Genomic DNA, 27,337 nt, shown 5'->3' on the forward strand with positions numbered 1-27,337 from the left:
AGGTAATCAGGCAACCTGAGGTGACTGCGGACGAGATGTTGGAAGATGATGACGTCAGTGAGCAGCCAGGTGTTACAGAACAACAAGAGCAGAAACTAACACATGTGAAGGAAATCATTGAGGCAGCTGAGAGATTGAAGCTCCTCCTTGCCAAAGACCCAGTCAATCATCGCTACGAAGTCTCTAATAACCATCAGTTGCAATCCCTGGAGCCCTATGTTAAGCTGTATCACGACCACATCAATGCTAGCAGTCAACAAAACATTACCGAGTTCTTCACCCGCCACCCACCACAGCCAGCCCAAGTCAGTGATAGTGAGGATATGGACTTTGAGGGGTTTGACAAGGAGGCCCCGCTAGCCTCTGTGGTGGATAGTGATACAATTGATACAAGTGAGAGCCAATAATCTCCTCTCTGCCTCGGAACCAACCCCCCATCCCCGTGTGCCCAGCCATCTCTTCTACTAATGTAAGTGCTAAAAAACCTAATATTATTGATATTTCTCTTAAATATTAATTGTGTGTGCATACCATCATAAAATTAAGATGTTATTTTTACTACAACGTACGTATTGTGTCGGAAAAAGGGTAGTCTGGCGGTCGGCCCAGTCTCTATTTCAATTAATCCCATATGTTCTGTTATTTTATTTATGCGTTTCACGTTATACGCGGACCTCATTGAGTTTAATTGACCGCGTAAACCCAGACTATACTGTAGTGTATATATATATAAAATATCCTTTAAAAACATAAATTTACATTTCGCGCCATTTTATATATTTCCCTGTACGGTGCAGCAAACAGACGCCACCCTTTCCCGCCTCAGACACCCGCTGCTCCGAGAAGCCTCAGTCCACACGTGCCTACTGTACTGTGGACGCTACTCTGACTGCGCGAGGGCAGGCAGATGCCGGGACAGCAGGGAGAGGCTGGCAATGCGGGTGTTGCCGACCTCAGCAAAATATAAAATTTTTTATTTACTTGTAAATAAAATATTTTTGCATATAACTGTGTTAACGTTTTTCCATTATTATACTACAATATGATTAGTTTCAATTAATGATGTTAGTAAATGCCGGTACAGTGCATCAGTGTGATCACTGGGCCGTGAGTGGAGAGCATGGCGTGGTTAAGTGCATGACCTACATGAGCTGTTTGGTGGCCACAGGTACAGTGATTCATAAAAGAGTATTCGCGGTTTTGGCTTTTCGCGGGGGTTTCAGGAACGTAATTCCCACGAAAAACACGGGATTACTGTATATATTTGATTGAATTAATGTTTATATATGCAATATGAACAATGCAATTCATTAATAATATGTGGAATATTAAAGCACAAGAGAGGAGAGGAGATGGCATTGTTTTTGTTAATGTTTACACTAGTGAGTCGGTGACGATGGTTCTACATAAGAAACTGAAGAAAATAAGACCCTGGTTGTAGCTGTAGTGAAATTAATGTAAAAAATGAATATACGTATATGTTTTAAGTAATGTTATTTAATGTTAATAAATGGAACACTAGAAGTAGCTAACCATTAATGGTAAAGAAAAAACAAAATAGATTGGCAACGCCATTGTATGTAAGTGTGTACATGTGAAAACATCGTCATTTTTCTACTTAAGAACATGAAAGCAACACTTAATACTGTTTACAGTAATACCCCGATTTGCGCGGTCAATTGAACCCACAGAGGTCCGTGTAAAACGAGAAACGCGTAAATGGAATAACAGAACATATGGGATTAATTGAAATAGAGACTGGGCAGACTCCCAAACTCCACTTTTACCGACACAGTACCTATGTTCTAGTAAAAATAACATCTTAATTTTATGATGGTACGCACACACAATTAATATTTAAGAGAAATACAGTGGCCAGGTTAATGTCCATTCAAATAATGAACTCAACTCCCCCCTCTTCCCACGCTCGCTGGCTCCTCCCTCTCTGAGAAATGTTTGGGTGAAAACACTAGATTTTAAGGTATAGTAATAAATAATACCTCAGACTAAAGTTAGGATAATATAATTGACATTTCTGGATTCCTTGCAAGACCAGGAATATTTTGAATATACACGTCATATATTTTGCACAAAAGATAACATATTTGCTCTGAGTAAGCAAAAGCAATATTCTTACTTAGATCTAAAATTTGTATGTCTAATGCAAAATCTATGATGTTTATATTCAAAATGATCATCAAATTGTAAGAATTCCAGCAATGTAAATTATATTCTGGCAGGGTAATTTGTATGAATTTTATGAGTTAAAACAAATATCTTCAGTAAATAAAAAGAAATATACTTCACCCAGACACTGTCTGTCAATCAAAATACCCCACCTCCGGCTCCCCCCTTCTTCCCACTCTCGCTGGGTCCCTCCCTACCCTCACCCCCACATTCCCTCCCTCCCTTCCTACCCCCACCCCCCCCTACCAGAGAAATGCTTGGGTTAAAGCAGTATATTTACATTTTTAGTAATAAATAATACCTCAGACTAAAGTTAGGATAACATAATTGACATTGCTGGATTCCTTGCAAGACTAGGAATATTTTGAATATACACGTCATATATTTTGCACAAAAGATAACATATTTGTTCTGAGTAAACAAAATTCTTACATTAGATCTAAAATTTGTATGTCTAATGCAAAATCTATGATGTTAATATTCAAAATGATCATCATATTGTAAGAATTCCAGCAATGTAAATTATATTCTGGCCGGGTAATTTGTATGAATTTTATGAGCTAAATAAAAAAATTATACTTCACCCGTGTATATGAGTAGATGCACCGCGTAAAGTGGGAATTCCGGTTCTGGCAGGGTACCGCGTAAATGTAGAAACGCGTAAAAAAAAAACCCGCACAAAGCGGGGTATTACTGTATATATGTTTTAAATAAAACTTACTACTGTAAAACAAAAATTCAACTCACCAATGGTGGTAAAGTCTAAAACATAAGGACAGCCAATGAATATTGTGTGAGTTTTTACTCAGATGATGAAGTCATCAGGTTCAACTCCGGCTGAAGTTGTAGGTTCAACTCTGGCTGAAGCTGAAGTTTTCCATAAAGATGTCATAGCTGTTGCTGAAACTGTTACTGATCCTGAAGTTTTTGCTGAAACTGATTATGATGCTGAAGTTGATGGTTTAGGCCTTCGAATAATAAAGCTGTTGAATGGTTTCACAGCTGCTTTCTTTTCTCATTATACATCTTTATGTAGAGGTCATATGCGTTTTTCACATCCCTGTTAATTTTATGCTTTGTTCTGTTAATAGATCCACTTCAGAAAATATGTTCATTGCTTGCTCCATATAATATCCACAGACCTCTCACCTTTTTCATATCATTTTAACACATCTAGTTTCTTGGCTAAGCTTATACACTTTCTATTAGCTTTTGAACCAACACTACCATCACTTGCTCATGTTGAATAGGGATGCAAAAATGCCGTAAGAAACCTGAGAATGTTTTTCTCCTTTTCTGCTCAGATGCGTGAAAACAAAAGGCCTACCAACTGTGACTGTTTATACTAGTGATGCTGGTGTCACCACTCACAAACCCTGACAGCCTCCATGCACAGGGAGTAATTTTTTTCGTTTTTTTTATAATACATATCGGGATTTAGTGGTATTATTTATAATAAAATGTAATTTTACTTTATTTTTTATATTTTTTGTCGTAAATAAAGAAAATAATGGTGTAAATTGAATTGGGTCCTAAATTAACCAGGGTCGTAAATGTAAATCGTCGTTAGTAGAACCGTCGTTATTGGAGGCTTTTCTGTAAAAAAAATAAATTACGAATGTCTACCCAAAATTACGAGTTGCAAAATAACCACAGAATGATAAATCTGGCCCTTCAGGGTCTCAGGAACATAGGCTATTTTTCCCCACAAGTTATTAATATTGATATACAATCGATTACCTTTGATGGCTATTCGAAGACCCTAGCCTCGTCGTATAACGGTCAACACTAAAGAGTAGTGGGTGAATGAAATAAGATAGGAAATATCTCATTCCCGGAAGTGCTCTACACCAATTGTTCCGGCTAATGGAGATATCAAGTAGTTTCAAGACAAGCAACAATATACTAGGCGGTTGGGCTGGCGACTCGGCCATGTAATTTATAGCCGAATTGGAAAAGAGGTTTGGAAATAATTAGAACAAAATTGAAAACAAACACCGAACCCCTAGTTTAAGGTAAGCCACAAATAATGTTTCTAATGGTTACAGGTACTCCTCGACTTACGACATACTCAACTTACAACCACCTGGACATACGACCGCCGTAGTCGAACAAGATTTTTTTTAAAATTACGTATTTTCGAGTCCTGACGTTAGTGATTGCGCTGTGTACTGACAAAATTTTTGTTTGTATTTCCCTTTAAAATGGCTGGCAAGCTTAAAAGTGAGAGTTTTGTGGTGCTGAGAAGAAAAAGAGACACCCATTTTAGATTTCCTATGTATTATTTTTGCATTTTCGACTTACAACCTGGTCGTCGGTCCCTAGCCCCGTCGTAAGTCGGGGACTGATCGTATATGTACATATCATGTGTCTGAGGTGTCTCCGTAGGTGTGAGCGCATTAACAGAATTGATCTTGAATTAGCGAACTAGTTCACTAAATCGAGCGAAAAATAACAGAAAAAAATCTTTCCGCTATATCAAGAGTTCGTTATATCGGAAGATCATCCCCAAAGCCGGAATTTGCAGGAAAATTCTGGCTTTGGAAATAACTTTCCAATAACATTTCAAAACGGCTACCAGAGAGTTCCGGGTTTGAGGGATTCCAGCTAACAGAGATATTACTGTAAATCTAATTACGACGGAGTTGTTTATCATCATACCCCTAGACCCGTTTTAAAAATACCCTAATGTTAACTTAAAACAACTACCAACAGTAAGAAGTTCATTGCCTCCATTGTTGAGAACATGTGAACAATGTCTGCCGCTCTCATTGTTTTTACGTTATTATCGTTCACTCTGTTTTGTGACTATGAAGTGAGAAGTGTAACTTTGAAGATGTCTTGGAAGGCCAAGACACCCAGGAAAAGGATGTCTTTGGAGGTGAAGCTTGACGTTGTGAAGTGGTGTGTAGTCAGAGTGATGTCTCCATTCACTATCAAGAGTCCCCATAGCCTCAAAGGGGCCAAGTGATAATCAGGTCTGTCCTTAATTATGTGGGGAGTGTTGTTTAATTGTGTTGTAAGTAAAGTATTCTTGTAGGAATTTTGTTTTCAGTGATACATGTGGGTGTCTGACTGGCTGGGAATGTAACTCATTGAACCCTATGTTACAATGAAACCGATTTATGACATTTCAACCTATACGATTGGTTTTTCAGGAATGTAACCCCCATCATAAATAGGGGGATACCAGCATCCCATACTGACAAAAAAAAAAAAATAAATAAATAAATAAAAAATATACAGCATGCCCTAACAATTAGCGGACCTCGATTATTCGCGGATGACACCCTGGATGTACCCAAGAATGCTGTCATTTTCGCTGCCTGGACAGGGAGCCATTCATTCTAGAGACAGTAATTTATTTTACCTGTATTGTATATGCATGTATGTATGTATGTGTGTGTGTGTGTGTGTGTGTGTGTGTGCAGACACACACACACAAAATACATAGATAAATAATAATGGGAAAATCCTCTCACAAATAATCAGAAACAAGACAACAAATGTATTAAAAATGTGAGAGTCTACCCTCAAGTCAACTCCGTGCTTTGTTGGTAAAGTTAACTTTAATTACAAAGCACGGAGTTGACTTGAGGGTAGACTTACATTTTTAATACATTTGTTGTCTTGTTTCTGATTATTTGTGAGAGGATTTTCCTATTATTATTTATTTGTATATGTTTTGTGTGTGTGTATCTACACATACAGACATATATATCAACATAATCAAATTTCATTTTGGAATGAAGTGGGACCAGTGATGAACAGTGTTTAAGCCAGTGAATTCAGCACTAGACAGTACCAGTGAGAGCCGTGACCCACCAGTGAGATAAGCACCCCTGGGAACTGACCGCCATCTTCTGACCAGGAGATGCTAATTACACCTGACTATGAGATAACACAACACCACCCAGCAGGGTGAGGTACTGTGACACCACCCGGTGTCTACATGACCACGTGAGGTCCTTCATATCAACACCCGAGGACGAGTTACTACACCATGTTAACACCACACCACCCAGTGTCTCCATGACCAGCCCAGGGCCGGGCCATCAAATGTAAACTATAATAATTTGCAGGTTAAATCATTGTTCCTTCTTCTTTTAGGAATGAAAGCTTTTGTTAAACGACCCACCCACCCCACGCCTTTATACTGTATACAGTAAGTCATATTTGTCCAATGTATATTTTCAGCCTTCGGGCTGCAGAACTTTTTCAATAAACCGTTAATTATTATTATTATTTATACAGGTAAAATAAATAATTGTCCCAAGGGCAAACATGTAAAGGAAATATACATTTCTTTGCACATGAGTAAAAATGTACACCCTCACCCCCTCCCCAACTGGTCAGCAAATGTTATATGCAGATTTGACTATTCATGACCATTTTGAGAACCTAACCCATACAAATTTTAAGGGCATGCTGTAATCAATACATTTGTGCTCACCAAAAAAGTAATTAAACCAACATGAAAATTGTGAGGGAGGGGGAATAGAAGAATTTGAGCCTACTCAAAGAGATACTTGCATAAGCATATTTTTATCATAATCAGAGTTATTAACAATCCTAGATTGGACTGAACACAACGAGTCTTACCCTGCAAACTGATTGCTGACTTTTTCCTGAGGTATAGCCATCTTCTCCAGCAAAGCATTTTTAATGGTGAGCAATTCAACTTCATCTTCACTTCTACGAGCTGGTTCAGGAGTTCGGCCATGTAAACTGATGAATTCCATCAGAACTGAAAATTAAAATAATATATTATTCCGTGAAACTAATCATAGCCATACTGTACACAACACTACTTTCTGTTTAGTGTCTCCACTGTCTTAAATGAAAGATAAATAATGACTGATAGATTGTGGTAATTACATCCCTGGCGACACAACAGCTTAGGTCATATGTCGCCAAATAAAAATAAAAGCTTATTAGACCAAAATCAAATAATGCAAGGTACAAAAATAATAATAAATAGCACAAAAGTTTTGTAACAATCATCTAAATGTTAATAGATAAAACTTAAAGCTTGTGAAGAAGGCCGCCTTCCTCCACAAAGGAGAGGATGTCTCCTCCCATGTTACCCACTCCCTCCCCCAGCACCAGGGAGAGAGGGTAAGCCCCCCCCGACACTGGAAGAGGTGCTTACAACAAATATCTCTGAGACTGAGGCATTTCACCAGGTGTTGAACAGTCAATTGGACCAGGCAGTCATAGCCTCCCAGCGGGGTGAAAGTCCATGATTTCCCCAGGTACTCTAAGCAGGGTGGATGTCACCGAGCTTGTTTGCTCCAACAGCATCACACCAGCATTGCCAACTCAAGTGGATAGCAGCTCTTATTATTGGCTTTATATCCATCCTGAGCGACAGTGTGGCGATGCTTGGGACACCGCGTGGGTACACTCACTCAGTACAGCGGTTAGTTGGTGTTTGGCTATCGTATCCTATGCTGATCGCGCTGTGAACTTACGTTATTATCGTATTTAATTGACTTTATAGTGACAGGAAAGAGTACAAAGTGAGAGTGCTGGTGGTGCTCAGAAGAAAAGGAGACAGGCAATTACTTTTGAGATGAAAATGAAGATAATAATGCAGTATGAGAATGGAAAACTGTAGTGACAATCTCACGTGACCTAGGTTTCTCGCACTCGACCATATCCACTATTCTGAAGGACAAGGAACGTATTCGTGATGTAGTGAAAGGAACAACACCTATAAAGGGAACTATAATTTCGAAGAAAAGACAAGGTCCTATTCATGATATGGAAAAAGTATTGGTGATATGGGTAGAAGACCAGATACAGAAGCGTGTACCCTTAAGCCTTCTAACCTTACAGGCTAAAGCAAGAAGCCTGTTCCAAACCCTGAAGGAGCAGGCAGGAGATGAATGTGAGCAAACCTTTACAGCAAGTCATGGGTGGTTTAATAGATTTAAAAAATGCTACAGTCTACACAATATTAAGGTGAGTGGAGAGGCAGCTAGTGCTGATGTTGGTGCTGCCGAAGCTTTTAAGGAGGAGTTAGATGATGTGATTGTGGAAGGGAAATATTTGCCTGAGCAAATATTCAATATGGATGAGACTAGATTATTGTGGAAGCGCATGCCTGAGCGGACATATATCCACAAAGAGGCGAAAACAATGTCAGTATTCAAGGCATTCAAGGACAGAATTACACTTCTATTGGGGGAGGGGGGGGGAATGTTGCTGGTTTCAAGCTAAAGCCCTTCATGATCTATCATTCAGAGAACCCCAGGGCTTTTAAACATATCAGCAAGCACACACTGCCAGTGTTTTATCGCAGCAATAAGAAAGTCTGGATGACCTAAGCACTGTTTGAGGATTGGTTCATGACTTGTTTCATTCCACAAACCAAGGAGTATTGTCTGCAACAACGGATTCCATTCAAGATTTTGCCGATTTTGGATAATGCTCCGGAACACCCACCACACCTGGACGACATGCACCCTGATGTTAAGGTAGTGTACATTCCACTTAACGCTACCTCTGTCATCCAACCCATGGATCAAGGTGCTATTGCTGCCTTTAAAGCGTATTATTTACGCACGACCTTCGCTCAGGCTCTTGCTGCTACTGAAGGTGAGAAAACGCTCAGAGAGTTTTGGAAGGAGTACAACGTTTTGTCATGTATAAAGAACATTAGTGCAGCATGGGATCAGGTTACAAAACATTGCATGAATGGAATATGGAAGAAAATATATGTGAACAGTTTTAAAGGATTTAATGAAAATGAAGTTATTTCGGATATTAGTAACAAGATAGTGGAGTTAGGTAAACAGCTTCAGTTAGAAATTGATAATGAAGATGCTGAACAGTTGGTTGAAAGTGTAGCAGAAGAGCTCAGTAACGAGGATCTTATTGAACTAGATGCACAGAATATTGCAGAGGAAGAAGAGACAAAATGTAGAAGAAGAACCTGCACCCCCAAAAAGTTTTCAGTGAAACAAATGGCAGAAGCATTTGCTACAATTAATAAAGGAATGCAAATGCTTGATGGCATGGATCAAAATTATGAGCGTTATGCCAAAGTTGACAGAATGATCCAAGATGCACTTGCTTGCTACAGAGAAATTTATAATGAAAAGAAAAACAAACTGTGCAGTCTAAATTGGACATCTATATTAAGAAGTCCCCCGTGCTGTCTCCTCACGCCCCACCAGTGATGCCTCTTCACTCCCTCAAGATGATCCAATACCTTCAACCAGCAAGTTTCCCATGTATATTAACCTGTCTGAAGAAAAAAGCGACAATGATGACCCACCCAGCCCTGTCTCCTCCTCTGCTTCTTCCAGTTAATGTAGTCTCCATGTATAACTGGAAAATTATGGGGGCCCCGTGTGCATTCAGCTGACTACATTAAAGGTAAGTGCTCAGTCACACTGTATCCATTCCTCATTATTTATTACTTTCACTGTACTGTATTTCATTGTAGATTTTTTATTTAAAAAAAAATTATCTTTTTTTTATCTATGTCGGACTTACGACCTGGATTTGGGTCCCTAACCCCGTCGTAAGTCGGGGAGCACCTGTATTAGTCATTTTAAAATTTAGTTAACTTATTGATATTATATGCAGTACAGGGAACTAGTTTTTTGAGTGCCCATCAGCCGCTTGACTCACCCACCAGGCGTCAGTTTGGCTTTGTTTACAGTGGAGTGAACATCGATTTTGTTGGTGTCTTGAATATTTTTGCAGTTTTATTAATTTTACTACAGCTACAACCAGGGTCTTATTTTCTTCATTTTCTCGTGTAGAACTAGCGTCCCGGACTCCCGGCTGTAAACACTAACGAAAACAATGGCGTCCCATCTCCTCTTGTGTGACCATATTATTATTCATTTATATTGTATAAGGTGCATTCAGAAACACTATTTAAAGAATATAGTTTGCAATTTTCATTAATTGTATTGTTTTGGGGGGAAAAGAGGGTAAAAAGCCACACAAAAGATATGAAAAGGTCACACTTGGGAACGCATCTCATTATTATTGCTTTATTTTAATGGTAATTAATGATTCGTGATATTGGGGGACACATTAATGTTGGCTGGAACAATTGGTGCAGAGCACTTCGAGAATGAGAGATTTTCAGTGAGATGACTCTGTCAAAGCCTGAAAAATCTCTCATCCCAGAATTTTCGGAAATGGAAAAATGTTCTCAGAAGTTCAGAAATTACCCATTACAGTCGACCCTCGTTAATTCGGACTAATAGGGCGGGAAGGGTGTCCGTTTTAGCCGATTGTCCGAATTAACCGATTTAGGGGTTAATATTGCATTGTATTTCAAAGTCATTGTTTTCGTCATGATTTTATCCCACTTTCCACTGTAATACGTACGTAATTTCAGCAAAAGTATTACATTTCCGTGAATGCATTATATCAAGCACAGTATGAATAGAATACCATTGTAATATAACAGTATTTTAACCAAAACTATTAAAAAACGAGTAACTTCTCTTGAACATCGGAAGGTTAGGTAAAATCTTTTGTTTTTGTCATGTATTTTATCCTATTTTACATTGAAATACATCACGTTTCAGCAAAACTACTATTTATTTCCGAGAATATATTCATTCAGGCGCAGTTTAGGTCAAATATACGTGTGATGTAACAGTTTTTTTTAACTGAAAACGATTCGAAAAACACGTACCCTCTAGCCCTGTTCAAGGAGAGGACTGGGAGAAGCTGTTTGGTGCTGCAGACGATGAATTTGGATGAATTTTAATGAAAATATTCAGAAATATAGTATCGTAGTATTTATTCAAGTCAATTAGGATAGAATATTATTGTAATACAACAGTTTTTAACTGAAAACCATCGAAAAGCGATTACGGTAACATCTTTTGAACGAAAGAAAGCGAAAGTCATTGTTTTCATCACGATTTTATCCCACTTTCCATTGTAATACCTACGTCATTTCAGCAAAAATATTACATTTCCGTGAATGAATTATATCAAGCACAGTATGAATAGAATACCATTGTAATATAACAGTATTTTAACCAAAAACTATTAAAAAAACGAGTAACTTCTCTTGAACATCGGAAGGTTAGGTAAAATCTTTTGTTTTCGTCATGTATTATATCCTATTTTACATTAAAATACATCACGTTTCAGCAAAACTACTATTTATTTCTGAGAATATATTCATTCAGGCACAGTTAAGGTAAGTGTAGCTAATACTCAACAGCTGGTGGTGCGTCATGCGTCGTTGTAAACAATAGGAGGTTGAAATAGATTACCGGGTATTATATTAAGTGTGAAATATCAAAAAGGTTTTTATTACCGGTATTTTTTGTAGATCAATGAGAACTGTGATACCATATTTGATATGATAAGTTCGCCTGTGCTAAGAACTTCAACATAGACTACTGAAAACATGTTGTAAGGTAATTTAGCCTATTGTAAGTTGGTGAGCTTCATTTGCTGAAGGAACTGCACAACTTTTCATTACTAATTGGTACATATTTTACGTTTCCATTGTTTACTGGCAGTAAATGGTAAATATTTTTCATGTCTGAAGCTAAAAGTTGCATCCCCCCCCCAAACTAGTGGTGGAGATGTTACATTTAACCAAAAAGACGCTGGTGTTTTATCCCAGCAGTGGGTGGACCAGCATTTTAGCTTAAGGTCCGCATAGGTAATATTCCTACAAATCTAAAAAAGTTCAGATTTTATCAATCCGGATTAAAGGGGTCCGAATAAACGAGGGTCGACTGTACATCATCTCTCAAAGCTGGAAAAAATCCCTCATCCTCGGAATTTTCCGGGTAACGGAAAAATTTTCTCAGAAGTTCCAGAAATTACCCATTACATCATCTCTCGAATCCGAAAAAATACCCCTCATCCCCGGAATTTTCAGGTTAATGGAAAATTTTTCTTGGAATTTCCAGAAAATGCACATGATTTTCATCTCTCGAACCCAGAAAAAAATCCCCCATCCCCGGAAATTTCCAGGTATCGGGAAATTTTTTCGGAATTTTCCAGAAAATGTGCCCCTCGGAAAATCGTCCCCAAAGCCGGAATTTTCTGGAAAATTACGGCTTTAGGGACGATTTTCCGAGAAAATTTCAATTCCGGCTATCGGAGAGTTCCGGGATTAAGGGATTCCGGCTAAGGAAGATATTACTGTACTTTAGGCATTTTCTATACATTACGGATTTCAAACACACAAAAATAAAATACAGACACCAAGTTGGGGTAAGCACACATAAGTGGGCAGTGTTAAAAAACTGGAGATGGGTGCTGATCAGAGTGTACAGTATGTACTAAACCAGGGGTTAGCAGCCTTATGAAAACAATGTGCCAGTTTTTAACATTTCTACTGCCCTGTGTGCCAACTTTAATTTTCATATGCAAATTATTGTCATGTGTATATTAATAAACAATGTTTTCAGACATATTATAAATACAGTGGTCCCTCAGTTAACGAACGCCTCGGTTAACGAAATTTCGGTTAACGAATTACCTTCCATAAGAATCTTCATTTCGGTTAACGAAAAAAAATTTGATTAACGAAATTCTTACGAAAATGTTTCGACATGCTTTGGCTTGCTCACCAGCTGGAAGATTAGTCCGCCAATACAGAAATCGGTTCTAGGGCTTACATTTGTTAAAATTGGAGTAAATATCAAGAAGGTTGTCCTATTCAATAATTTTCCAAGTTTTATATTAAATTTTTTTAGTCATTTTAACACTTATTTAACAAAATTGCAGTACAGGGAACTAGTTTTTGGTGCACTCAACAGCCACTTCAATCACCCACCAAGGCCTCAGTTTGTATCTCTGTTCAGTGGAGGAAACATCTTGCTTGTGAGTCTCTTGAACACAGAGTATTTTTACGTTTTTACAGTACAATTATTGGTCATTCTGAAATTTATTTAACATATTGACAGTACAGTGTTGATTTAAAGAAAACAATCTTGAATTACACCTAGTGAACTTAAAATTTTATGGGTGAAATGATGGCATGGAGCATGGGGTGATTTCTCTTCCACCCCCCACTTCCTTCTCTTCTCCCTTCTCCTCCACCCCCACTTCTAATTCCCATCATCATCATCAACCAGGAGCCTTCTACATACACACCTCAAAGTAAGTGTACTTTACTGCATTTTTTTACATTGTATGTAATTTTCGGTGAGCTGGAACCAATTACCCAAAATCCCATTGAAACAATGGTTTTGGTTAACGAACGACCTTCTGGAACTAATTGTGTTCGTTAACAGAGGGACCACTATACACACAATTACATATGAATGGTAAGATATATAATCAAATACTATAAAATGCACTCAACATTTTAGTGTGATCCCTGTCCCTGCTTCCCCTTGCTCAGCGTTGCTATGTCGGGAGTATATCTGGGCACCTTAAGTTGAACACACCCCTCGGAATGATCAGTTGTAAGTCGGCTACGATGAGGATTGAGGATATTCTTCATGTGTAAATATATCTGCTCGCATAGATATGTCGATCCAAAGGTTGAAAGCAGTGATAAGGCATCCTTCTTAATGCAATCAAATTTCTCTGGTAGGGATGCCCAACTGGTTAGGATGGAGGCCTCATGATCACTCACAGTCGTTTCAAGTAATTTATGTACTGTAGTTCCATGAACTTTACTTCCCATAATGAAGGGTACTTAAAATCAATCAGCTGCATCTCCAGGTCCCCAATTTCCATCCACTCAAATAAAGACAAGTCCAAGTCACGCCTAATGGTTTTCAGGTTTAATTAAGAAGGAAAACATTGGGCCAATGTGCTGGAAATATTTAAATCTGACGGAGAACTCTGACTAGTTCTTGCATGTAGTTTCAGTATCCATTAAGTAAACTGCCAGCTTTGCAACAAAAGCCTTCCAAGTGTCATACTGAAGCACAACTGTTTGTCCTGCACCCTGCAGGTGAAGATTAAGGTCACTGAGGTGTTTGGTGATGTCTGAGAGAAACATAAGTTTCACTATCCATTGGTCACCTTCCTTTGGAGTATTTTTGGCCCTTTCCTTTCAGAAAGATCCTGATTTCATCAAAGCATTCCATGAACCGTACTAAAACCTTCCCTCAACTTAACCACCTAACACTGGAGTAAAGGGGTACGTCTACATATGCACTATTCATCTCACCAAGAAAAGACTGGAATTGTCTGTGTAAGAGCAGATCGTGCAACTAAAAAATTAAAAATTTTGTCAGTGGCCATTACTTTATTGAGATCAGTTTGAAATTCTGGCACACAGATTTTCTTGATGAATAATGCAGTGTAACTTCAGGATGGGGTGCCCAATTTTATCCTCAATTAGCTTGGCAAATCCCTGTGTTTTCTTACAATAGCAGGAGTGCCGTCTGTTGTAACTGCAAATATTTTTTTTTACTATCAACCTCCCTCTCCTCAAAATGATCAATGAACATTTCAACAAGGTCATCTACCTTGGTAGTACCATGCATAGGTCTTAGGCAGCACAGCTCCTCGTGTACCTCCGTGTCACTGTACCTGGTGACAAAAGCCAAACGTGGTATGTCATTTATATCAACACTCTCATTAACAGCAATACTGAACACAGTTGCATTTGTTAATGCAATAGTTTGGTGTTCTCTTACATTTACAGCCATGTCTGATGTGTGCCTCTCTACAGTCCTGACTGCAATAGGCATTTCTTTTATCCTTGAGATGATTGTTTGTTCGTTTGGTAAATCACTAAATAAAACTTGAGCTGTTGAGAAAGGTTTTTACAAGGTACAAGTTGTATGCATTCAGAATGGTGATGTCCGCACACTCAATTGCGCCAACCTGCATGTCACTCTTGTCCACGAGGCGCAGGTTGACATTGTAGTCAACAACAGCGTCAGGTTTTTTCATTACCTCTCCTGAGGTCCAATCCGTTTTTCCACTGTCAACCAATTCACCCTAGTGAACGGTTGACAGCATCTGTACAGTACGCTTACCTTGCCAGCGTATTGCAAGCATCTTGTCTGCTTGCTTCAGCTGGATCTCTCCTTGGGCAGGTTTACTAGTAAACACGGGCCAGTGTTTCCGGTTCTTACGTACAGTTCCACAAGAACCCACAAGACCCAGAGTCATGTTTAAGTAGGAACTTGGCCAGGGCAGGAGATATAATAATTGTCCGCGTAGAGGAAATGATTCCCTCCAAAGTAGCGGTCCATAAATTTCTTGACAACAGCGCCAGAGAAACCATGTGGGCCATCCTTGGGTATGTCTACGTCCCTTGCTGTGTAAACAACGAGATCTAAGACATACCCAGTATCGCAGTCACACAGCACAAAGAACTTGATCCCAAAGTGACGTCGTTTGGAGGGAATGTATTTTCTAAAAACAACACGTCCTCTGAAAAGCACCAGAGACTAGTCCACCACAACATTTTGAAAGGGTCTGAAGAACTTAGTAAAGCGTTCCTTCAGCATCGTAAAAACTTCCCATATTATCCAAAGTCTGTCACCGGCTACAGGAATGTTGTTATCTACGAAGTGTGGATTACATAGAATGGAGGCAAACCGGTCTCTGGACATGAATTTTGCAAACAATGGAGTTGCTGTGATGTCATCAGGTCATGGAAAAGTATCACTTTGGAGGAGAAAATATTAGTTGAGGCAGGTGGATGTGGGTCAGGCATTACAAATGGTTACATCAATCATCAATATAGGCATTCCCTATTATGAAAGCCTAATACATAACCTTAAAAAAAAAAGGTCTTAAATTCCACGAATCATGTTTTTATTAGATGTTTGGTGCACGCAGTGATAAGTCATTAATGAATATAAAAAGTGAATTACTTGTAGTGCAATATAGTTCATTCTCCTATAAAGAGTGTTTTCAAAACGCGAATTGGTTATTATACGACGAATGTATGAGGAACACATTTTTTTTAGAACACAGATGTTAATTTGGTATAGTGTGGTCATGGTCACGTTGACCGCTAGTCTATTTAACTAATAATTCTTATTAAACTCCACGACCGCAAAACATGAGTGGGTTAGCGACCCCCGAGAAGACGTATTTTTCCCCATAGACGCTACAATTGTGTTTCCCTCCTAGTTTGCCGCCCCTTTGTGAAGACAGTTATCAATGTGTTGTTATTCCACTTTCTCCTGGGAAGCTCAATCTTGAATTAGTCTGTGTAATCAACTCAAGTAATTCGCCAGACCTTTGTCAACTGAAAGTCATCTTTGAATGAGTAACAGTTAGACTTGTTTGTAATTATTGTCATTGCGTGAGTAGCAATCACAGGCAACTCAGGGATATATATACCCGCGCATCACGCAGGACGAGCGTCCCTTGACGCTCGCTCCATGTTTCCCCAGGTATGTTTATGTGTAGCCATTCAGTTTGATCCAGTCAATTGTAGTGAATATCAGTGTTCATCAGTGTTCATACTTTAACAGTTTAATTGTCATTCGCCCAGTGTAAGAAGTAATATAACGTAAGTACGTCAGTCGTTTCTAGACCGAGATTTGTTGTGTTTGTGTTGTCATGCTTCCGTCCCCTGACGCCCCGCTCTCCCATCTGCCTCCAGATCCAATTGTGACTCTTGGATCACTCGACAACTGCCCCGGATGTAGTAGATACCCAGCAGGGATCATATATGAAACGATGGCATCGATGCGGCCTGATTAATCTGCTCCACTGCCTCGAGGTGCAGACCCTAGACTCGCCATGTGTCTGGCTACCACCGACCATAACAACAGTCGTGAATCACAATGTTCTACCCTGGGACGCACCCTAGAAGTATAGGTCCACAGAGAGTATTGTAACATGTATGTTAGGGATAATTAGTTGAAAATAATTATCCCATGTTGGGTAGTGGACCCATGTATCGACTGGGTTCAGTATTAACGAGTATGTTGAGTAAAGTCTTGTAACTGTACTGTAATGCCTCGTACCACCAGTAGGTGTGAGAAGTACAGGAATCTACAAGGAGTGTCATGTACAGTGGTCCCTCGGTTAACGAGCACAATCCGTTCCAGCAGGTTGCTCGTTAACCGAAACCATTGTTTCAATGGGTTTTTGGGAAATTGGTTCCAGCTCACAAAAATTGCCTAAATTCAACAAAAAAGGTAGAAAAGTACACTTACTTTGAGGTGTGTATGTAGAAGGCTCCTGGATGATGATGATGATGATGATGGGAATTAGAATGGGGGTGGAGGAGAAGGGAGAAGAGAAGGCATTGGGGTGGAAGAGAAGTCACCCCATGGCGCCATTTCACCCATAAAATTTTAGTTCTCTTGGTGTATTTCAAGATTATTTTCTTTAAATCAACACTGCACTGCATTATATATTGTCAATATGTAAAATATATTTCAAAATGACCAATAATTTGCTTGGAAACACAGAAAAAAAGCGTTTAGTTGAAGAGAGTCTCAAGCAAGATGTTACCTCCACTGAAAACAGAGAGAGACTAACGCCTGTCTGGTGTGTTAACAGGCTGGATGGCACGCCAGAAACTAGTTTCTTTACCTTCAATTATGTTCAATAATTGTTAAAATGACTAAAAAAGTTAATATTAAACTTTTAAAATTATTGAATAGTATAAACTTCTTGATATTTACGAAAATAGTAAGGAATTTAAGCCCTAAAACCGATTACTTGTATTGGCGGACTAATACTACAGCTGGTGGACCGCCAAATGCAAGCGAAAACATGTTGAAGTCGGCTCGTAAAAAACTCGTTAATCGAGGGATTGCTCGTTAACCGAATTTAAGAATCTTATGGGAGGCAGCTCGTTAACCGAAATCTCGTTAATCGAGGGATTGCTCGTTAACCGAATTTAAGAATCTTATGGGAGGCAGCTCGTTAACCGAAATCTCGTTAACCGAGGGACCACTGTACTATGTATTGTGAGTAGGGCCAAGGAACTGGTCCTATTATGCCATGTAATGTAACACCATTAAGGTTGTGTGCAGTAAGAGTGTAAGATCTGAGTAATTACTGTTGAGTAAAGAAATAAGAAAATAAGTAAATAAGAAATAAGTAAAGAAGAAAGTACTGAGTCTGCAATAAGCCCAGGAGTTGAGCCTGGTAATTATATGCTAATAATATATCTTTTTCCCTTTGATTTCATATTAATAAACTTGTTCTTAGAGTATTTTAGGTGCATTCATTTCTCCCACAGTATTTTACCTTTATTTCCGTCCAAGTGACTTGATACCAGAATTACAATACCCATGTGCCTAGACCCTCGACCATGCTACCAAAAGAATGTCCATGCTACCAAAAGACCTGAGTAAGATTAAGAACTAAGACAAGAGAAGTAAGTAAGATAAGGGTGGTGTAGGTGTTGGAAAACACGCGCCCTTACAGTGTACACTTATCCCCCAGGACAGCATGCCCTTAAAATTTGCAGGGGTGTGGGTCTCAAAATGGCCACGAATATCATTTGCTGACTGGAGGGAAGGGGGTTACATTTTTACCTTTGTGCAAAGAAATGTATACTGTATTCCTTTTGTGTTTGTCCTTAGGACATTTATTTCTTTTACCTGTATTGTATATATGTCTGTGTGTGTGTGTGTGTAGACACACACAAAACACATACAAATAAATAATCATGGGAAAATCCTCTCACAAATAATCATTAACAAACCAAAATGTATCAAAATGTAAAAAAAAAAAAAAAAATGCAAGTCTACCCTGATTATTTGTGAGAGGATTTTCCCATTACAGTGATCCCTCAGTTCACGAGCGCCTTGGTTAACGATATTTCGGTTAACGAATTACCTTCCATAAGATTCTTAACTTTGGTTAACGAGCATTCCCTCGATTAACGAATTCCTTACGAATTTTTCCCAACATGTTTTCGCCCGCATTTGGCTGCCCACCAGCTGTAGTATTAGTCCGCTAATACAGTAATCGGTTCTAGGGCTTAAATTCCTTACTATTTTCGTAAATATCAAGAAGTTTGTTCTATTCAATAATTTTAAAAGTCTTATATTAAAATATTTAGTCATTTTAACAATTATTTAACATACCGTATATACCCGTGTATAGCACGAGTTCTTAAGACCAAATTTTTGGGCAAAAAGTTGGGGGTCGACCTCTATACGGGTAATAGTTTCGTTAGGTTGAAAAATATTTACCAGTAACTACCAGTAAACAATGGAAACGACGCACCAACTCACCACCCGCTGTGAGTGTCGGTACAGTTGTCAGGGCAGATCTCTTGCGTCATCATAGCAAGCCCAAAGTAGCCAAATGCATGGTATGGTATGGTATGCACAGGAGTATGTAAAACATAAAGTATTCATTTTTAAAAGTTTATTTATGGATACATAAATTTTTTTTTATTAAATTTGAAACATCAATCTTTGTTAATTAAATTTGAAACAAAAGAAAAATACGATACCTTATTTATAAATATTTTCATTAAAATATTACATCACAAGTATATTTTACCTTAACTGTGCCTGAATGAATATATTCTCAGAAATAAATATGGAAATGTAATATTTTTGCTGAAATGACGTGCGTATTACAGTGGAAAGTGGGATAAAATTGTGACGAAAACAATGACTTTCACTTTCTTTCGTCGTTCAAAAGATTTTACCGTAATCGCTTTTCGAATGGTTTTCAGTTAAAAACTGTTGTATTACAATAATATTCTATCCTAATTGACTTGAATAAATACTACGATACCATATTTCTGAATATTTTCATTAAAATCCATCAAAATCATTTTCCTTGTCATCATCTGCAGCACCAAACAGCTCCTCCCAGTCCTCTCCTTGAACAGCATCGTCATATGGATCAACACCATCATCAGCCATAGGATCATCAATATCTTCATCCTCATTCACGCTCTCATTAGCCTCATAATCCCACAACAAGTCGTCTTCTGTTCCATCAAGAGCATTCGAAATCCCACATTTCTTAAAAGATTTCACCACAATTTCTGGTCTGATTGCATCCCAGGCCTCTACAATCTATTCACATAATGTTGCTAGTGATGGAGCTTGGATGTTGCCTCCCTTTGTGTATGTCTTATCGCCTTCTATCATCCAGTTGTTCCACTTCACTCTTACCGCATCTTTAAATGGTTTGTTTATGGAGACATCCAGTGGTTGGACAAGACTTGTTAATCCACCAGGAATCATCAGTGTTTTCCTTCCTAATCCCAGCAGTAACACTGTCAACAAGATGTGACCGAAACATATGCCACACAAGAAGACTTTTTTCTTTGCGCAGTCCCCCTGGTCTAAAGTTCAGACTTTTTTAAGCGGTCAATAAAACCCACAGGGTACCGTGTTAAGTGAAAACCACGCTAAGTGAACAACAGAACATATGGGATTAATTCCAATAGAAACTGGCCCGATCCCCAAACTCCACTTTTTCCGACACAATACCTATGTTCTAGTAAAAATAACATCTTAATTTTATGATGGTACATGCACACAATTAATACTTAAGAGAAATAGAGAAATACAGTCGCCAAGTTAATGTCCCTTCAAATAAAGGACTCAACTCCCTCACCCTCTTCTCACACTACACTGCTGGCTCTTCCCTCTCTGAGAAATTTTGGGGGGAAAACCACTAAATTTTAATAAATAATACCTCAAACTAAAGTTAGGAAAATACAATTGACATTGCTGGATTCCTTGTAAGACCAGGAATATTTTGAATATAAATGTCATATATTTTGCACAAAAGATAACATATTTACTCAGAGTAAACATTATATCTAAAATTTGTATGTCTAATGCAAAATCTATGATGTTTATATTCAAAATGATCACCAAATTGTAAGAATTCCAGCAATGTAAATTATATTCTTGCCGGGCAATTTGTATGAATTTTATGAGCTAAAACAAATATCTTCAGTTAATAAAAAAAAAAATATTCTTCACAACACTATCTGTCAATCAAAGTACCCCACCATGCCTCCCCCCTCTTCCAACCGCATGGTCCGTCCCAACCTTCCCCCCCACCCCCCACCAATCCTCCCTTCAAGAGATGTTGGGTGAAAAAACTAAATTTTAACATTTAGTATTAAATAATACCTCAGATTAAAGTTAGGATAATATAATTGACATTGCTGGATTCCTTGTAAGACCAGGAACATTTTTAATATAAATGTCATATATTTTGCACAAAAGATAACATATTTACTCAGAGTAAACATTACATCTAAAATTTGTATGTCTAATGCAAAATCTATGATGTTTATATTCAAAATGATCAACAAATTATAAGAATTCCAGCAATGTAAATTATATTCTGACCGGGTAATTTGTATGAATTTTATGAGCTAAAACAAATATCTTCAGTTAATAAAAAAAAAAATATATTCTTCACACGGTAACAGATGGTCGGTCGGTCCCTCCCTCCCCCCCACCAACCGTCCCTACCAGATGTGTGGGAAAACCAGAATATTTACCTTTTTAGTAATACAGTAAATAATACCTCAAACTAAAGTTAGGATAATATAATTGACATTGCTGGATTCCTTGTAAGCCCAGAAATATTTTGAATACAAATGTCATATATTTTGCACAAAAGATAACATATTTACTCAGAGTAAACATTATATCTAAAATTTGTATGTCTAATGCAAAATCTATGATGTTTATATTCAAAATGATCATCATATTGTAAGAATTCCAGCAATGTAAATTATATTCTGGCCGGGTAATTTGTATGAATTTTATGAGCTAAAACAGGCAGTCAGGCAGGGTGGCGGGTGGGGCGAATCTAAAAATAGCTCTCGAGCCGGACACTCACCGCGCGTATACGTGGAAAAAACCCCGTTAAGTGAAAGTTCGGTACGGTAAAACGCGCTAAGCGAAACCGCGTTAAGCGGGGTAATATTGTATTTGTATGCCGCCTTCATCCATCCATCCTTTCTCGTGCACATGGATGATTAAAAAAATGCTGTCTGACTTGCAACACTGTTGGTAGGGTCAGGTGGTTCTAACGGCACCTGCCAGGACCTGGTAATCAAATTTATAACAGTGTCTAACCTCAATTACTGTAGTTTATCTGATGTTGGCAATATGAAGTAAAAAATACCAGTTAAAGTGAGAAATTGGAAGAGAATAAACAAGAAAGATGTCATTGGGCTATTTTTGGTAGGGCTGAGGGAGAGAGTACCAGCTGTTTGGTCTTTTTTGGAGGGAGAGTCACGCAAATAACCGTAGTACTGGTATTTGTTTGGTGTCTTCTGTATTTTTAAAAATGAATACTTGTAAATTAAAAGTACCGTAACATTGTATTATATACAAACTTGTCATATTTCTGGAAAATAAGAAGCAAGAAAATAAGAATATACCGGTAAACACAATTTCAACGTACGCTAAAATTAAAAGCTGCTTAAGAAGAGCCGATGCAAACACAAAGCCTCCACGACCAGGGCTCTGCCGTATCAGCTAAACGGTACACGTGTTTTTCGAATCGTTTTCAGTTAAAAAACTGTTATATCACAAGTGAATTAGGATAGAATATTATTGTAATACAACAGTTTTTAACTGAAAACCATTCGAAAGGCGATTACGGTAACATCTTTTCAACGAAAGAAAGCGAGTCATTGTTTTTGTCACGATTTTATCCCACTTTCCACTATAATACGTACGTCATTTCAGCAAAAATATTATATTTCCATATTCTCAGAAATAAATAGTAGTTTTGCTGAAACGTGATGTATTTCAATGTAAATTAGGATAAACTACATGAAAACAAAAGACTTTACCAAACCTTCCGATGTTCAAGATATGTTACTCGTTTTTTTATTAGTTTTCGGTTAAAATACTGTTATATTAGTGATATTCTATTCATACTGTGCTTGATATAATACATTTTCGGAAATGTAATATTTTTTGCTGAAATGACGTATGTATTACAGTGGAAAGTGGGATAAAATTGTGACGAAAACAATGACTTTTGCTTTCTTTCGTTCAAAATATGTTACCGTAATCGCTTTTCGAATGGTTTTCAGTAAAAAAAACTATTGTATTACAATAATATTCCCTCCTAATTGACTTGAATAAATACTTGAATGGAAATATACAATATTTTTGTTGAAACTACCCGTGTTTCAGTGTAAAGTGTCGTAATAATAAATGGTAAACAAGTTTATAGGACGTAGTGTTTCTCTGAAGGTTTTGTTGTTCCTTTACCCTCAAAAACTTGGGTCGACCTATAAACGAGGAATATCATAAATTAACAATTTCTTGGTCAAAAAATCGGGGTCGACCTATATACGAAGGGGGTTATAGACGAGTATATACGGTAATTTAAATACAGGGAAACTAGTTTTTAGCTCGCCAAACAGTCTGTCAACACACCATACAGGCGTCAGTCTCTGTGTCTTTTCAGTGGAGGTAACATCTTGCTTCAGACTCTCTTCAACATAAATGCTTTTTTTCTGTGTTTCCAGTGAAATTATTGGTCATTTTGAAATTTATTTTACATATTGACAATATATAATGCAGTGCAGTGTTGATTTAAAGAAAATAATCTTGAATTACACCAAGTGAACCAAAATTTTATGGGTGAAATGGCGCCATGGGGTGACTTCTCTTCCACCCCAATGCCTTCTCTTCTCCTTTCTCCTCCACCCCCATTCTAATTCCCATCATCATCATCATCATCATCATCCAGGAGCCTTCTACATACACACCTCAAAGTAAGTGTACTTTACTACCTTTTTTGTTGACTTTAGGCAATTTTCGGTGAGCTGGAACCAATTACCAACAAACCCATTGAAACAATGGTTTCGGTTAAAAAAAATTTTGGTTAACGAGCAACATTCTAGAACGAATTCTGCTCATTAACCGAGGGACCACTGTATTATTTATTTGTATGTGTTTTGTGTGTGTGTCTACACACACATATACAATACAGGTAAAAGAACTTACTAACTCTAGAATGAATGGCTCCCTGTCCTGGCTGCGAAAATGCAGGCAACTTTAAAACTATCCGCAGACATTCTTGGGTTCATTCAGGGTGTCATTCGCGAATAATTAAGGACTGCGAATTAAAAATCAGTGAATTGTCAGGGCATGCTGTATGTGTGAACTCGATATTTGCGAATTCACTATGTAAAATTATTAGTAACCCTTTTTTCAATTTTTTTGATCAAAATTCAGCTGTCTGCCAGGCTATTTGCAATTTTGTGACTGACCATTGGCAGATGCGCATCTCCTGGTATACACTCCAACTTCCAAGGTTAGTTAGTAAGTTCTCTCGTGTGTGCCACACCTTTTTTTTCCTTCTCACCCCCTTGCATCACAGAGTATCTAGGACACTAGAATTAATATTCAGCACCCCCTGTTAACATTCGGTTCCCTCCCACAGTACTGATCCCAGTAACACCCAACAACCTCCCCTATTCATGTCAGGCCACTGTAACCAGAACAGCTCCACTTTTACAGTTAGTCCAATGTCATCGACCATCTGATTTATAGTGAAATTCTTCTTATTCTAATTCCAACTACAGTATCTAGATCTTCCAGGTATCTGAACTTTGTCCCCTTTGGGGAATTGAGTAAAAATTCTAATAATTGGTCAACAATCAGAACGTAGCTGAAGTAATTCATTCACGTGTCTGCCACCAATGACACTATTACCACCTTGTTTACAAAAATTACTATGATTAACAATAAAATTTATAAACAGTATATCATAAAATACAATAGCACATATTTTATGTACAGCCGGCAAAAAAAAAACGTTCTGCACCCCTAGGTCTGATGGCCTTTGCAACGATCACTGACCAAGGCCATGTTAATTTTGTAAGGTTGGTATTTCTGGTTGTGTGATGCATTGTATAACCAGCATGATGTATTTTTTATATCACATATAGTTAATACTAACAGGAATCTCCCGCGTAAATGAGTGTTGTTCAGAATTCTTGGTCCGGTGTGTCATATTGCATAACACCATAAAGGTGCAGAAAAATTTGTTGTTGATTGTACAAAATACAGCTCCTTCTACACTCAAACCATCCTCTGTGCATTGCCATACAGTTCCGCCTGGCAGACACCCAGCTGACTCCAAGGCGTGTGTGTATACTGAATGCCATGACGTCACATCGGGGTTTGCAGGTGGGTGGCCAGTTGGTGATGCAATTAGAGCTCAATGCCTCCACACATACTATGTGTGTGGAGCCATAGAAATGGCAGCGTGCGACAAACATCTCCTCCACTTATGAAGTTTCAACTTACGAACTTTCACACATATGAACAAACCTGTCTGTCTGGTTAAATTTTTCATTTGGTGTGAAATCAGAAGAGTTGTTAGTTCTACCGACGTTCAATAGAAGGCATTAGTGCACTACTCCCAGCATTCCCTTCCAAGCAGCAGCCATTTTAGTTGTTGTCTCGTTCACAGCATTACGGCAGTGATAGTTAGCTTTTGTGGCTTTTACAAACATTATTGACGCCCAATATGTCCAAAAAGCATATAGGTAGTGCTTTTGATGAGAGTGAGTAAGAAAAGACACACAATTACAATGGAAACAAAAGTGGCGATAATAAAACAAGTGAAAGGGGGTGATAAGATGACAAGTGTGGCTCGTGCTTTCGAACTGAATCGTTCGTCTGTTGGTACGATTGTACAGTAGACCCTTGCCTTTTGACGATTCGCGGTAAGCAGATGGTGGCTAGCTTGCAAGCCTTTTCCCGCAGCACAACAAGTCACCCCATGCAGCATCTCGGGTTGTACTCTCAAAACTTCAGTGTTTCTGTGTGAAATGGCCCCTAAAAGACTGCTTAGTGTCAGTTCTAGTGATGCTAGTGGAGTGAAATGTAAAAGGTACAAGTCAGTGATGACTCTGACAAAGAAAGTTTTATTATTAGATAAGTTAAAAGAGGAGATGAGTATTGTCGTGCCTGGTCACTTGTTTGGTATGGGTATACAATAATGCACTATGGTAGTAAAAATTGCTATGCGCAGTTTTGCCTATTCTCACCATTTCTTGGAACCTATCCCCTGTGAATGGCTAGGGTTTACTATATAGGACAAAGAAAGAATTATGGAGCATGTAAAATGTTCTTGCCTCTGTAATCAACCATCATAAGTAAGAAGAGAAAAATTGCATGATGACATGGAAACTTTTTTTGTGTTTATGGTGGAGGATCAAAATTAATGTCGTATGATGGAGTACTGTGCTGTACAATCAAAGACGGAAGTCGTGTTGCGGTTTTGTCCGAAATGAAATATAACTCATGAAACATTATGAGAGCCCCCTACCACAAGGCAGAGCGCACCAAAAGCTTAGCCTTTCAGCATATGATTTCACCAAATTTCACAACACGAATTTTGTCTTTCATTGTACATCAGGTATTTTTCATATTTAACACATTGTTTGCAAGTGATAGAAGGGAATTTGTACTTACGAACAGACCTCCGGAACCAATTATGTTTGTAAGTAGGGGACTGCCTGGGTACCCGAATTTTGGCATACACAAACTATGACCTAAGACTCTACTTATTATTGCTGTTTAAAATGACCAAATTCCAGAGATTGGATATTGTAGCTAATAAATATACCCAAATAATTACTATTGCAATTTGCTTGAAGTTGATCCCTATTTTGTCATAATTTGACTGGACAAAAACTATTGACTGAAAACTCATTTACTGTGCTAGAATTTGGTTATTTAGTGTTGGGTCATGAACATGGATATTTCCTGAACTTTAAAAGTACAGTTTTACTACTACATTAAAATAATCTAGTTCTCATTGAGTTAAAAATATGTATGAAATGTGTTAGCATTATCAGTTTTTGGTAGAGGCCTGCTAAAACCCACAAACTACTGTACCTCAAAATGAATGTTGTTTACTAACCATCTCCCTTGCGGTAGTTTGTGTGGGTGGCCATGGAGAAGGTCACCACTGGATGCTGCTCTGAGCCACGTTTCTCTGGGTTGACTCCCACTCTTCCTAAGAGCAATACCTGGTTCACTGCTGAAATAAGAAACTGATCATTAGTCTATTTATCTTTATATCTTAATTAATCCATCTTATTCTACTTCCAGTTTAAAGGAATGAAATAGGTCACAGGGCATACAAAACTTACAGGTAAGTACCTTTACTTATCTGAACTTGTCATTAGTGCTGTAGATACAGTTGGCAACAAACGAACCTGATACATGCCCAGTGACTGGCTGGTGGTACATTCTCACCCAAAAGTTCATTG

At 38.2% G+C, this 27,337-nt stretch overlaps 2 protein-coding genes across 3 annotated transcripts in view; both read right to left on the reverse strand.

Moving 5' to 3' along the window:
- LOC121868823 (SUMO-activating enzyme subunit 1-like) overlaps positions 1-27,337 on the reverse strand; it is a 97,517-nt gene that overhangs the window by 6,612 nt on the left and 63,568 nt on the right. Inside the window, exon 5 of the mRNA XM_042369787.1 lies at positions 6,790-6,934. Coding sequence (XP_042225721.1) covers positions 6,790-6,934 — 145 coding nt within the window. The remainder of the gene's footprint in view (positions 1-6,789; positions 6,935-27,337) is intronic.
- The window catches only part of LOC121868824 (single-stranded DNA-binding protein, mitochondrial-like), a 33,296-nt gene continuing 32,915 nt past the window's right edge, over positions 26,957-27,337 (reverse strand). The window contains exon 3 of one of the 2 annotated variants that reach the window (XM_042369788.1): positions 26,957-27,105. In XM_042369788.1, coding sequence (XP_042225722.1) covers positions 26,981-27,105 — 125 coding nt within the window. In that variant the 3' untranslated portion in view covers positions 26,957-26,980. The remainder of the gene's footprint in view (positions 27,106-27,337) is intronic. The other variant, XM_042369789.1, reaches the window with a different exon arrangement.

The sequence above is a fragment of the Homarus americanus genome, unplaced genomic scaffold (assembly GCF_018991925.1).
Source record: "Homarus americanus isolate GMGI-L3 unplaced genomic scaffold, GMGI_Hamer_2.0 scaffold30535, whole genome shotgun sequence".
Lineage (NCBI taxonomy): Eukaryota > Metazoa > Arthropoda > Malacostraca > Decapoda > Nephropidae > Homarus > Homarus americanus.